Genomic DNA, 12,047 nt, shown 5'->3' with positions numbered 1-12,047 from the left:
GTATTTGGTTTTCTTTCACGTGATGATTTTCTAATTTCTGGCTGCGCAACTTCCGTGTGACAATGTACATTGCTATTTACTGTTTTCTCACAGTCACTTTGTGCTAATTCAAGATAAACGGCATTTCTGTCAACTTCAGCAGGTTGTGTCAATTCAGCTGCCTCTTCAGTGATGTTAGTTGGCTCTAGTTGGCGCTAGTTCACGACTGTCTATACAATTATCGTCAAATGGGTTACTGTTTGCAATACTGTTTCCACAAGTGCACTTTGAGTTTTCGATGAATTGCATGTCACAGGCTTTCACAACTGTCTTTGATGAATTTGGATCAATGAGACGATATGCTGTAGAATCTTCGCGATATCCAACAAAGATAAGTTCCTTAGATTTGTCTTCTAATTTCGTCCTTTTTTTCTTTTGGTATATGTACAAATGCTCGACATCCAAAGATTCGTAAATGAGTCAAAATTATCTGACGACCACTCCACAATTCCTCAGGAGTGACATTCTTAACAGCTTTTGTTGGAGATCGATTCTTCAAATACATTGCTGTGTTTACAGCTTCAGCCCAAAATTGTCTACTTAGACCTGCATCTGTTAACATTGATGTTGCTTTTTCAGTGATTGTCTGATCTAAGCGTTCTGCAACACCATTCTTTTCTAGCCTGTAAGGAGTTGTTGTTTCATGTTGAATTCCATTCGTCTTTAAAAATAACTTCATGCGCCGATTGACGAACTCTTTTTCATTGTCTGTTTAAAGTATTTTGATTTTTCGACCAGTTTCATTTTCTACTCGTGCTTTGAATTCGATGAATGTATCACAGACTTCCTATTAGATTTTGACTCTAATTAGTCCTCTGTGAGATTATAAAGTTGACCTTTTAACATATAACCAAAAGATTTTCTTGACAGATCATCCGTAAAAGTGAGAAGATATCGTGATCGTCCCCAAAAAGCCATACTCATTGGTCCCCAAACATCAGAATGCACAATGTCAAGTAGATCTTTTGCTCTTCTACCTTATGTTTTGGGAAAAGGTTGTCGATGCTGTTTACCTTTTATGCAGGGAATACATGGATCTAAATTGACGTTCGATCAGTTCAGTCCATCAGCCATTTTTTCTTTTAACAAATGTATGTTTACACGATTCAAATGTCCCAACCTAAGATGCCACAATTCATAACTGTCAATTTCTACAACATTTACGTAATGATGCACTTCATCTAATCGATAAATACGATTTATTTGAGTTGTAGTTGCTACTGGTGCTCCAGAAACAATTACATCACTTTTATTGTATACACCACACTGCACATTGTCAAACAATACACACAACAATCCACAGCTTGTCACCTGACTAACCGACAGTAGGTTGTAAGCAAGGCCTGGAACATACGCAACATCATTAGCAGCTATCTGTTTATTCTTGTCGGAACAAGTAACTCGAAGATGAACATCGCCTTCTCCAATAACCTGAAGATTGCTATTATCTGCTACTGTCACTTTGCAGCTGTGGTCGATTGGAAAGTGTTGAACGAGTCTCTTTGATTCGTCATGTGTCGTGAACACCCGGAATCCACATAACAGCCATCACTATGATGCGAAGATGCAGTTAGAGCCATTAACATAGTTTTGTTTTCAGTACTCACTACATTCGCAGAATTTGAAAATTTATTTGGTTTCTTCTTTGTTCTACACTCATTCGCCTTGTGACAAGATTTCTGACATTTATAACACTTAAAAGGCTTGATATTTAGAACATCACTGGTGTTTACTGTCCTGCTTACTAGCTACCAGCGCCGAATCTGTGGTCTCATTTGTGGATGCAAACTGACATTTCGTCGATTCTTGAATTAATCGCTGACTTACTAAGTCACTAGTAATCTTGAAACCCGAATTCTCAATTGCCATAGTCAAGGGTTGGAAACCTGCTGGGAGTCCACTTAGCACAATTACAGCTACGAAATCATCGTCGATTTTCTTACCAATGCTTCGAATTTGCTGAGCAAGTGACATAATTTTCGACAAATACGCCTCCACATTTTTCTCAGAAGCCAATCGTACATTCATTAAGCATTGTACAGCCCAATATAACTAGATAAACTCTTATCTTCAAATACAGATTGTAAATTTTCTCATGCTTCTTTAGCAGTCGTTGCTCCACGAAGTTTTGGATACACAGATGAATTTACAGATAAACATAATTTTGATAATGCTTCCTGTACATTCTTCGTCAGTGTCAGCAATTGTGTCCCATAGACCCTCATGTTTGAGGTACATTTCTAGTCGTTGTAGTTTGTCATACCGGTCAACTTTTCAAAGTTAAACAGAACACACGCGAAAATTATGTAACCTTGATTTGTCAGTTTACTTCTTTGGTATGGAAAGTGGAAATTTCACTAAACTTTCCTGGGCCCATAACTTATTAGATATTGACTCTAATTAGTCCTCTGTGACATTATAAAGTTGACCTTTTAATCAAATACGCAATACACCGTACTGCCAGGAACACACATTTTTGGAGACTATTTATTCAACGATGTACACAACGAAGATCAAGGAGAAAACATAAACTACCATACTTATAACACATCAAAGAGTAAAATATGAATGTTCCCAACAAAATTGAATTTAGGTATCTTCGAGCTTCCCGTAGTTCCTTCGTCAGTCGTCACACAAACTGCAAATAAATAAAGCTACACTGGTGAGAATCTTCTGTGACTTCACAGGACGTTACGTTGAATGCTCGGACGATCTTGTTGCAATTGACGTTCCGTAACGTGATGGAGACGTTACGTGTGAATCGACTTTTATGTTAATCTGTGGACGTACTTCAGTCACTTGCATAAGTGGAACATCTCAGGTAGTGTTGATGCGATAATCTTTGCCCAGATGCGTGCGCAGTTTGGAGCGTCTGCTTTCGACACATTCAGAAGTGACAGTTGGGAGGATAGCTTCATAATTAAGAACTGCGGAAGAGCATTTTTTTTTTTTGTATATAACTTTTTCAGACGTGCGTAAGACAGAAAAAATGGTCGTCGGCCATGGAACCGAATTGTGTTTTTTTATATCAGCATTTTTAGTAATAATGGCTATTAAACCATGCGATAGCATGACAACCTCGAAACCAGAAACTTGGACGGGACGGTGGCTGCCTGAAAGAACTACGGAAGCTGCTCATGATGTGAATCATAATTTAAAGGATGCTAAACATGGAGTTAAAATGGGCGTTGCTTCGAGGTTCTGTGATGATGCAGAGGTAAATATATTGTTAATTCTGGTTAACAGCTCGTTGTCGTCTGTTGCCATTGTATTGGTGTTCCTAAATTGTTGAGTGCAACTTGGAAGATAAATCCATTAGTACCACCTAGTCCTGATTATTACTGGATCTAGAAAGGACAACTTCTGCATCTATAGTCGGCAAACCACGATGAGGTGCGTGGCAGAGAGTAGGTCCTATGTGCCATCGTACCAGTTATTAGGGTTTCTTATTGTACCATTGACGTATGGAGCGGGAGAAGAAAGATTCGTTTGAATGCCTGTGTGCGTGCAGCAATTATCTTAATCTTATCCTCGTGATCCCTATGTGAGTGATAAAGGTTGTAGCGTATTCACAAAATAATACTTTAAAGCCGGTTTTTGAAACTTTGATAGACTTTCTCGTGATAGTTTACGTCTGTCTTTGAGAATTTTCGAGTTCAGTTCCTAAGTGTCTCTGTAATTCTCTCCCACAGATTAAATGAATCTGTACCATTAGTGCTGCCCTTCTCTGTATACGTTCAATATCCCCCGTTATTCCTTTCTTCTACGGATCCCACACACCGAAGCAGTTTTGTAGAACAGATCGCACGAACAGTTTTTAAACAATCTCCTTTGTAAAGTATTTGCACTGTGCCAATATTCTGCCAATAAAGCGAAGTCTATCACCTGCTTTACCCACAACTGTAACTACGCGATCATTCCATTTGATATCCCTGCGAAGTGTTACATCCAAGTGTTTGTACGGGTTCGCCGATTCCAACAGCGACGCACTAACTTTTTAGTCATAGGATACTACATTGTTTCGTTTTGTGAAGTTCAAATTTTTGCATTGCTAAACTATTAGGTAAAGTTGTCGATCTCCGCGTCATGTTGAAATCTTATGAAGATCTTACTGAATATTTATGCAGTTTCTTTCAGATAGTACTTCATTATAGTCAGCTGCATCACCTGCAAAAAGCTACTGTTTTACTATTAATATTGTGTGCAATGTAATTTATATATAGAGTGAATAGCAAGGGTCCCAACACACTTCCCTGGGATACACTTGATGTTACTTCTGTATCTGACGATAATTCAGAGATGATGATCTGACCCACAGTCCAGTGACTGGTTTGATGCAGCTCTCCATGCTACTCTATCCTGTGCAAGCTTCATCTCCACTGCAACCTACATCCTTCTGAATCTGCTTAGTGTATTAATCTCTTGGTCTATGACTTTACCCTCCTCTTTTGTTCTCTTTCCGCTGACACCATGTTAGTCATGTCACCTGAATTTTAATGTATAGTTGGGTGTAAAGATGCTACAGCAGATTTTGCTGACTGAGGGTTTTCAAGTTTTCTTCACTGTGCCTACAATGCTTGTGCCCATAAGTGTCACTTTCTGAAACGTATTTGGTTGTGAAAAAGACTACATGTGATATTTCTTTGTGTGGAAACAAAGGGCTGTATAAAGAACACCTTTGCAGTGTTGCTCATATTTGCCAGGATTCGCAGGCACCTAGAATTCATACCTACTGCAAGGCAAAACTTTATCCAAACTGGTCTGTTTTATTGTTCATACACTGAATTAAAGAGCAACTAGGCTGGAATGAAAACAGTTGCTCATCTACAGTGATATTTTCACATGGAATGTAACCCCATATTAGAAACAACATAATGAACCAACTAAAATTGGTGAGTAACAGAATGCATCACATGAGCATTTCCTTCCTTGTCGACAAATGGTCGGCTGAATAGGGGTGACAGAAATTGCTGGAACAACCGGTTCTCAATTATTTTTGTTTTTTTAATGTCAGTTTAACCTGAATGTTAAAAACCACTCAAAAGATCTGGTTTCTGAAATAACTGACTCCTGGTTTTTTATCACTATTCTTTCCTGTAATAAACATAGAAATTGAACAAAGATTGAAAAGTTTTGTCTCCTCCAATTTAAAGATACATAGAATCAAAGTATTAAATTAAAAAGTAAAATAAAAGAAAACTTGGTCTGCCATTTACTACTTTTCTCAAAGTGACAACTGAGGTTGGACAAAACAATTTTTCTTGTGAAGTAATTGGTTTTCAAAAGCTACAAGCAGACAAAGGCAAACTGTGTAGACACATGCAACAGATCAGCTATGTTCAGTTTTTGCTGGAAATTTTGAATGAAGCTTCCTGCTTACGGTGTCACAAATCGAGCATTGTACTTTGATACCTCACTTTGTAAAATACTTAGACTAGGGATGGCGCCATTCTGTATTGAATTGAATCAGAATTATTTGCCTTTAGACAAATTTTGTTATATAAGGCATCATTTGTTACATAATTCTACATCATTATAAAAGTGATTATATAAAAGGTTAGCATATAAAGATATTAAATAAATATTGCATGTCTTGTACACATCCATAATTTTTTTTTTCTAAATCAGTTGCACAGACAAATTTTGTTGTATATCATAAGTTACAATTTTGTTAGTTCACAATCACGTTTATGATAAAAGAGCATATTTTTTCATTATGTATTAGTTAGAATGCTGTCTCTTTCAGCCATGTCTCTACCACCATTTTAAATTTATTTTCATGGAATTCCCCTGTGCCATGTGATAGTGTTGTTTTGCCAGCATGCACAAAATTATTTTGGACTTTACTCAAGTGTACAAGGAATGTCTAATTCCCCCCTCCCGGGGGAAAGTTGCTTTCATAGTCTTTGATTTTCTTTGTGAATGTTCTTTTTCTCAAAACATATTCCCAAAGCCTAATGTTGATGCTTTAATATCCTCTTGTAACTCTGAAGTAACTTTCACAAGGTTCATTTCTTTCAGGGCATCTCGACGTGAAGCAAGTCTACAGGCATTTTCATCCACCGTGTTAGTTGTACATGCCTATTTATCGTTTTTATCTGCACAACTGACACGTCGGCACAACAAAAATGACACAATTTGTCGCAAAATTTGCACAGAATTCAGTTACGCACTGCCTAGTTTAACTTACACACTATATCAAGTAAAACATGACTTTTTCATCGAGCTGAAACACACTACCTCTCTACCTGGTGCCATGATGTGTAATACAAATAATATTGAACTACAGTGGGAAACTGCCTTATAGACACGATAGGGCAAGTCCAGCATACTTGCATGTACATGCTTATCATCAAACAGGCCATGACACTTAGTAACAGGTACTTTATTGTCCCAGCAGTGCTGTACCAATTCTTAGGCCTTGTGTTCATTTATCGTTTGTCAAATTAAAAACACCTACTACAACCAAGACCAAATAAATACTGAAAAATCACCAGTTATTAAGAACTAACATACTGGTATCAGTTTTAGATTGTCTTTTTTCCCTCATTACTTCTGCTGAATGCCATAAACCAACCAGGAAGGCAAATAATGTCTGTGGACAGGTCCGAATGCTGTTTTTCATGCTTCTGTACCAGTCAAAATGATAGATGGTGATCTTTCTAGTAGTTCATTGTGCCACTTCTCAGAAAGGCCCTAAATGCTTAATTCCTTGCAGACATGTACCTCACAAATATTAACTCATAAAGAAATGGGAAATGTAGAATAAAACATTTACAAAAACTGTCTGGTAGTCAAGCACCTGTCAAAATGACAGGTGCAATCCTTCTAGTGTTAATCTGTCTCTAATGAACTGCTTAATTACATATTAAATCTTAGTCTTTGCATCTTTTTTGACTTATTGTTGCGCACTAAACTTGTGTCCATGTAGTTTTATTTTATGTTAATGAGCTCCTCTTATTTATCTACAGACAAACCTGACAGTAGATTGGAATTACTCTCCAGTGAACTATACATGCTTCACTCCTAAAGACAGGTACATTCCAGATCCAACCTCTCCACCATTGATTGAAAAGGAAAACATTCCAAAGGCATATGTGGTAAGTATATCAGTACCAGTGTTTGGGTAATACTAAGATTGGTAGGATTTTACTGTTCCTGTTCGAAATTTATAGTAGTTAGTGACAGGAGGACTCAAAATGAACCCGTTTGTGAAAGTGAAGATAAGTGGCCTAAGAGGAGACCTTCATTTAATGCAGAGGACTAGCTCTAATAAAGACTCAAAAATGCTCTGTAAGCAGTCTCGGAAAATTCTTCAGTGTGTCAGCAAAACTCTTGTAGTAGGCCAAAATATTCAAAATTCCAAAAGCAATGCAAGAAAGATTTTGTGTGTTATTAGATCTGAAATACATTCAGTGAGGCCAATGGTGTCAATCATCTCAATGACAGTAGCAAGAAGGCAGACGATACAAAATTGAAATCGTTGGTTACTATATTCAATTAATCTTCATAAATATGGGGACAAAAATGGAGGCTCTAAAGCATGTCACCTAGATATAAACATTGTTATGCAACCAGAAGCTGTCAGTTTTGCCAAATTGTATGTTAGATATACCACAAAAATGTGATTAACTGAATTTTTAAATACTGCTCTGCAAACTCCTAATCAGTTAGTTACCTTTCAGTGCACCCTTGGCTTTGGACAATGCTGCAAACATGTACGTCACCACAATTAAGATTTCATATTCACACATTAGCTTTGCTGACACTTGAAACTAACTGTCCCCTTTCACCCTAATCTATAATGGGACTATACTAAGAATCAGTTTGTCACATTCAAAAGAATATTATAGACACACAAAAATTTGCCAGTATTCTGTTCTCCATTTGCGTGTACATGGTGTCATATCCCACAACTCCCTTATGTCAAAAAACATGGCCAACATAAAGTATCATTAGGTTCAGTCCAACCCGTGAAGACTATTTACAATTACAATACAATTGGTTTCCCTGTCGCCTGCCCTCACATTGCTCTATCCCCCATTTTTCTTTCTTCCTTTTTCTTCTTATCTTTTCCTCCCTGTGTGTGCCTGATGGCCACCCACGCGTTTGATGCATAGTAGGAGACTGGGTGACAGATAATTCCCAATGCTGGGTTGGCATGCAGGGCCTGCACGTACCCCCTAGTACAGTCCGGGCTCAGGGAGGGGTGATTGCCAGATCTTCCTACTCTGCTGATTGTCCTCTCCGTCTGTCGTTTGGGAGGTGTGACCTAAGGTAAGAACAATTACTTAAGGTGGGGAGGGTCGCTGGCTGGAAGGAGCGTATCATCGGAGATGCTGGCAATTGTGGGGGACTCCTTCCCAATGATTGATTTTCCTTCTTTTTCTTAAAGTGTTTCACATAAATGAAAGTGGAATGAGGCTCCTGCCTAAATGTCTCCTCCTATTGTGCATTGATATCTCGTAGTCTTAAGTTTAGACGAAAACCAGACTTTTGCTACTGTTAACCCCTTTGTTCTACAGAAAGGTGTGGATGGCATCTCCAGCCCCGTGAAGTCATGCTCTAGTCTCCACAATTTAACTCTGCTTTTGGAAGTTGATAGTGCTCTACAGGCCCAGAAACTACTAAAGGCCCAAATCCTCCATGAATATCCTATAAAAGTGGAGGCTCACAGGACATTGAACTCGTCCCACAGTGTTATCTACACCTGGCTGTTGGATGGTTTGACGGAGTATGAAATAACAAATTATCTATCAGATCAGGGCATTAGTGCTGTTTGAGTTATGAAGAAGGAAGCTGTCGATTTGGTGCCCACTTGCACATTGTTACTGACTTTCGATCAGTTAATGCTTCCTACCAAGATAAAGGCAGGCTATGAAGTCATCTCTTTGCACCCTTACATTCCCAATCCGTTGAGGTGTTATAGGTGCCACCAGTTCAGTCATACCAGCACATCGTGTAAAAACACAGCCAAATGTGTCACTTGTAGCAGAGATGCACATGAGGGCACCTGTCAACCTCCTTCCCCCCTGCTGCGTCAATTGTAATGGAGAACATGGTGCTTCCTCTAGTTCTTGTCCCATCTACCAAGACGAGCAGGCTGTTCAGGAGATAAGGGTGAAGGACAAGGTACCTTTTCCTGTTGCCCAGAAACTGTTGGTGAGCCATAAACAGAATATCCCTTCATCTGGAAGCTACAGCACTGTGTTAGCCCCTCCCTGTCTCAGTGTTTCTTATTCATTCTCCGGTGTTCCTAAATTTTATGGCCCTTTTACAGTGGAATATCCATGGCCTTAGGTCTAACAGTGTGGACCTCCAGCTCCTCCTGCGATTGCAATGTCCACTTGTAGTCTGTCTCCAAGAAACCATGCTACGTCCTCAAGACCATTTTGATCTGTCCCATTTTATGTCGCTACGGATGGACCTTCCCCTTATAGCAGGGATTCCTGCTCTTGGTGGGTCATACTGCTTCTACAAGATGTTTTTCATTGTCCTATCCCTTTGCACACCCACCTGCAAGCAGTTGTTGCCCGTGTTTTCCTTCCTGAATTTACCTTGTCGCTATGCACTATTTATATTCCTTTGTCTTCTGCTGTCATTAGGGTGGACCCAATGCAGCTCATTGCTCGGCTTCCTCCACCCTTTCTGCTCCTTGGTGACACCAATGCCAATCATCCTTTTTGGGGCTTGCCTCTTGCCTGCCTGAGAGGTTATCTTTTGGCAGATGCTCTTACTCATTTTAATCTTGTGCACCTTAACACTGGCAGACTTATTCCCACTTAGACCTCTCGATCTGCTCTGCCCAGCTCACTCGATGTCTAGAGTGGTGTGCTCTTTCCGATACTTACTCGAGTGACCACTTCCCTTGTGTGACTCGCCTGTATAGTGATACTCCACCACAGTGGCCAACTCATTGGAAATTCTCTTGCTGACTGGGAGCTCGATTCCTCCTTGGCAGGTCATGATCAGGTCGAGCACCTCGTGGACGTTATTCTCTCGGCTGCCGAATCGTCTATCCTTCGTATTATTACTTCTCTCTGTCAGGTCTCTGTCCCTTGGTGGACTGTGGAGTGCAGCAATGTGATTCGTGCCTGACTATGTGCACTTTGTGTCTTTCACTGTCACATACATTAACGAACTGCGTCCGCTACAAGCAACTACATGCGCAGTGCCATCGCACTATCAAGGAAAGCAAGAAAGCATGCAGGGTTTCCTTCACCAGCTCATTCAACAGTTCTACTTCATCCTCTCTCATTTGGGGTGGCCTGCACCGGCTTTGTGGGACTACCGCCAACTCCCCGATCCCTGGTCTGACTGTGGCGGGAAACATCATAGTCGACCCTGTAGATGTTTTCAATGCTTTGGGCTGGTACTTTGCGGAGGTTTCCAGCTCAACCCACTACCATCCTGCCTTCCTTTCTCGGAAAGAGGTGGAGGAGGCTCGTGCAATCTCTTTTATCTCTTTGAATCGAGAATGCTACAATACTCCTTTTACTATGAGGGAGTTAGTGTGCTCTCTCCGCATCCAGGTTTTCTGCTCCTGGGCCCAATACAATCCACATCCTCATGCTGCAGAATCTTCCTGTTGCGGGGAAAATGCTTACTCCTCGATACCTACAATCGTATTTGGACTGACGGTGTATTTCCCATACTTGGATGTGAAGCTACTATTGTTCCCCTACCTAAGCCTGGTAAATTTAATCTCTTCCTTCCAGCTATCCTCCAATTTCCTTTACCAGCAGTGTTTGTCAGGTGATGGAATGCATTATCAATGGTCGATTAGTGTGGTGGCTGGAGCCACACCATCTTCTCACTAATGCTCAGTGTGGGTTCCGAAAGTGCTGCTCAGCAGTTGATCATCTCGTCACCCTGTCAACGTTCATCATGAACAATTTTCTGCAAAAGTGTCAAACAGTGGCCGTGTTCTTTGATTTGGGGAAAGCCTATGATACCTGTTGATGGACAGGCATTCTACGTACTATGCACACATGGGCCCTTTGCGGTAGTCTTCCCACTTTCATCTGGGAATTTCGAACAGACTGAGTTTTCCAGATACGTGTGGGTTCCTCATTATCCCACACCTTTTCACAGGAGAACTGGGTGCCTCAGGGCTCCGTACTGAGTGTCGTCTAATTCGCCTTAGCCATCAACCCAATTATGGACTGCCTTCCAAATGGCATTTCTGGCTCTCTTTTCGTTGACGAATTTGATATTTATTGCAGCTCCCAGCGGACCCGTCTCGTGCAACGCTGTCTTGAACAGTGTCTCGACCATCTCTGTTCATGGAGTGTCACAAATGGTTTCCTCTTTTCTGCTACCAAATTAGTTTGCGTCAACTTCTGGCAGTACAAGACGTTTCTTCCACCATCCTTACAACTAGGCCAAAATGCTCTCCTGTTCATGGGTGCAACGAAGTTCTTAAGGCTTATGTTCGATAGGAAACTCAGTTGGCCTCCCCACATGTCCTACCTGGGTGCACGCTGCACCCGGTCCCTCAATTGTACTGAGTGGTACCTCTTGAGGAGCTGACAGGACTGCCCTCCTTCACCTCTATCGATCTCTTGTCTGCTCCCAGTTACATTATGTATGGATAATCTACTCCTCTGCATGGCCATCCATCTTATGCCGTCTAAACACAATCCACCATTTGGGGATCCATTTTGCTAGTGGTGCCTTCCATATTAGCCCAGTTGAGTCTCTATGCAGAAGCTGGTGAACTACCACTGTCATACCAGTGCAACATCCTACTCAGTAGGTATTCGTGTCGGCTTTCTTCCATGCCAGGCCACTCAACCTTTTACCCTTTTTTGATTACAGTCTTGACTGCCAATACGAGATGTACACTTCTTCTTTGCGGCCTTCTGGTATCCACTTTTGTCATCTGTTTCAGCAGTTGCAGTTCCTACTTCCTGCCACTTTCTGAATAGGTGAGAGCCCTTCACCACCTTGACTTCAAGCACAGGTTTGTGTTCTGTTTGACATCTGCTCGTTCCCAAAGGCTTCAA

At 40.7% G+C, this 12,047-nt stretch overlaps 1 protein-coding gene across 2 annotated transcripts in view; it reads left to right on the top strand.

Moving 5' to 3' along the window:
• The first annotated feature begins 2,665 nt into the window (after positions 1–2,665).
• Positions 2,666–12,047, top strand: part of LOC126353181 (uncharacterized) — a 46,440-nt gene continuing 37,058 nt past the window's right edge. The window contains exons 1-2 of one of the 2 annotated variants that reach the window (XM_050002746.1): positions 2,666–3,256; positions 7,011–7,139. In XM_050002746.1, the coding sequence (XP_049858703.1) occupies positions 3,029–3,256; positions 7,011–7,139 (357 nt within the window). In that variant the 5' untranslated portion in view covers positions 2,666–3,028. The remainder of the gene's footprint in view (positions 3,257–7,010; positions 7,140–12,047) is intronic. The other variant, XM_050002745.1, reaches the window with a different exon arrangement.

This window comes from Schistocerca gregaria, chromosome 1 (genome assembly GCF_023897955.1).
Source record: "Schistocerca gregaria isolate iqSchGreg1 chromosome 1, iqSchGreg1.2, whole genome shotgun sequence".
Classification (NCBI taxonomy): Eukaryota; Metazoa; Arthropoda; class Insecta; order Orthoptera; family Acrididae; genus Schistocerca; species Schistocerca gregaria.
The sequence above is the reverse complement of the archived record's forward strand: the minus strand, read 5'-3'. Positions and strand labels throughout refer to the sequence as shown.